This window comes from Austrofundulus limnaeus, unplaced genomic scaffold (assembly GCF_001266775.1).
Source record: "Austrofundulus limnaeus strain Quisiro unplaced genomic scaffold, Austrofundulus_limnaeus-1.0 Scaffold738, whole genome shotgun sequence".
NCBI classification, from domain to species: domain Eukaryota; kingdom Metazoa; phylum Chordata; class Actinopteri; order Cyprinodontiformes; family Rivulidae; genus Austrofundulus; species Austrofundulus limnaeus.
This window is the reverse complement of record NW_013953140.1, coordinates 122243-124957: the sequence shown is the minus strand read 5'-3', so window position 1 is coordinate 124957 and position 2715 is coordinate 122243. Positions and strand designations below refer to the sequence as shown.

The 2715-nt window shown below is 39.0% G+C and overlaps 1 protein-coding gene across 1 annotated transcript in view; it reads left to right on the top strand.

Annotated features, from left to right (window-relative positions):
• The window catches only part of LOC106532249 (Fc receptor-like protein 5), a 6813-nt gene extending 4104 nt beyond the window's left edge, over positions 1–2709 (top strand). Inside the window, exons 4-5 of the mRNA XM_014028273.1 lie at positions 1212–1352; positions 2394–2709. Of these exons, the coding sequence (XP_013883727.1) occupies positions 1212–1352; positions 2394–2443 (191 nt within the window). The 3' untranslated portion in view covers positions 2444–2709. The remainder of the gene's footprint in view (positions 1–1211; positions 1353–2393) is intronic.
• The last annotated feature ends 6 nt before the right edge of the window (positions 2710–2715 follow it).

The following is a 2715-nucleotide window of genomic DNA, read 5'->3' as shown; positions in this document are numbered from 1 at the left end:
CCATAGTTCAGAATATTGATGTTAACTGTTCATTCTGTGTGGCCCTCAGCTCTAGGAACCAGCTTACAGATGGGAGTGAGAGGAGGAAAGGTGGGGGCAGAGCCTCAGTCAATGAAAACATCCAGGAGAATTCAGATCCACAGCCCTTCAAGGCCACGTAGGGGAGAGCCAAATCTGTAATCAGTTGTTTGGGAACAGAAGAAAATGTTTTGGGTCAGGCAGACAATAATAATTTTCCATCTGCCTTCATGCCCACTGGTACATCCAATGTGGTGAATCCAATCAGACAAATAGTGTGGACAATCCCACCGAGCCGAGCTATCAGCTTCTCTAAGATCAATTCCATCTGGCCAGCAAAGTCCAGGAACCACAGCCGGCCCACGACCCTCAGCAGAACCACTTACAAACCAAGTCCAGCTRGCACAAGGCTTAAGTCTGAGTGCTGAAAGCACGACAATCCTTCATATTGGTCAGGCAGCCAGGAGATGGCCTGAATAGTCACCGACGCTGTGTTGCAGAACACCAGGAGACCACCAAGCCAATCTGTAGAATCCAGTGATCAGAATCCAAATATACCGTATATCCAGCTAGTTGTCCCAGTCCAACAGAGGTCCCACCTTTGACATGTCCAATGGAAGAAAACTTGTTCCAAAACTTTATTAACACCCGCTAACCAAATCCATAAAATAAAAATATCCATAATTTCGGTTTTCGGATGAAAATGTAGCGATGGCTCCAAGCAGCAAAGCAGGGAAGATAAGGAAGGGCAGGAGAGAGAGGAAAAGCAGCTTACTTCTCGGAGAGCGGAACAAAAAATAAATAAAACAATTAAAACTTGAACATTAGAAATATCATTTTCTTCATTCAAACCATGCAAATCTCGCACAATAACATCCAGATTTTCAGTACATAGATACAACTGAGTAAGCAAAAACAAATAACTGATTTGTTTAAAATTCAAAACCAAAACTCACTATGTATTAATGTGGCTCACATAGTATAGGTTATAATGCACATAAAACTGTTTTATTGAGTAAAAAATAGAATTTGAGAAATGAACAATTACAAACATTGTTGAGGCTTTATGAAAACAGTTACTTAGTGTTGTCTCCCAGTAAAGTATTTTATAAACTTAGAAAAATTCATACAAATAAATAGATTTTTATGTTGCAAGTTAAAAAAACTGTCTTTTCCTTTCATTTTACACACAGCTAATCTTTCTGCCGCTCACCCCCCTCCTCCTCCTCCTCCTGACGTGTCCTTGGCCGCAGTGTTATGTGGTATCCTGCTCTTCATCCTCTGCGACATCATTTTCATATTTTGTGTGTACAAGTACAGAAAGTGGGCTCGAGGTAAGAACACCTAGAATTCATGCTACGACTCCAAAAGATTTGTGAACTCATGTATCAACTTTACCAACTGATACTTCAATCATTCAATCCGAAAATGTCAGGAGGTCATGAAAATTTCTAATAAAAACATACGAGATGCAAATTTCATCAACCCATGTTCTGTTCACAGTTAGTCAGAAAACTGTTTTTAAAATTAAAAACATTTTAAAGTTTTTATTCTAAATATACACAGTGTGTGGGGACTGGTATTCCCTGCGTTGTGGAACAGTTTTTTTTTTTTGCATACACACCTACTTGTGGGGACCTAATGTTACTTATGGGGACCTGAGTCGAGTCCATAAGGGGYAATGCCATGGGGGTGGGGGGTCAGGTTTAGGACCAAGGTGTGAATTGAGTTTAGGTTAGTTTTAGGGTCGGGTATCTGTGAGTTTAGGGTTAGGGTTGGTGGTCAGGGTTAGGCTGTAGAAAATAATGGAAGTCAATGCCAGGTCCCCATAAAGGTAGCTGTACAAGTTTGTGTGTGTGTGTTAAAAATATAAAATTTCTTAAATTTATAATTTAATGTTTATGCTCCACTATGAGTAATATATGTGTTTGAGATTTGCAAACCACTGGGTTCTGTTTATAAATGTCTTGATTAGACATTTAATTGATCTCCATGACTTCAATTTGCTCGAGTTCTCAAAGTTAGACCAAACCATGAAGCTTCTTTCACTGTGCTTCAGATGAGCTGAAAGATGCTAAAACTGATGTGCAGAATCTTTTCCCTGGTTAACTGAAAGTTYAAGTGAACAGTTTCGGACTCAGCTATATGACAAGTCAGTGAAGTTAGCATTAGAGCCTGCATTTTCTAAGATAAAACCATCATTAAATCTGCAGTAAACTCTGCTGCCCTCTAGTGGAGATCTTGGAGAAATGAGGACRGCTGTCACATAAAGAATAAAACTTTGTTAATTGTTGCTGATGTTTTTATTTTGTGTTTCAATTCCTAAAAACAAACAGTGATTATTGTTTGTGATGAACGTTGTGTTTTTCCTACAGCCAGAGCTAATGCTAAGAGGGCAGCTGCTGGTCATGCTGTACTGAATTAAAGACCACAATCAAGAAACAACCGTGGTTGGGGYTTTCTTTGAGGATTTGAAGCCCAGCCTCTACTGCGTGCTGAAGTGCCCTTGGGCAAGTCACTGAATCTCCCACTCCTGTCAGTGTAAACATAGAAATTGCTGTAAATGTCTGATAAAAAGCTCAGATTGAAATTAAAAAMGTGTTATATAAGAACAGACAGTTTATTACATGTTGTTATAAACAGTGTTTATAAAAATTAGGTTTCAATATTTGTTGTGTTTCTGAAAACAGACATGTT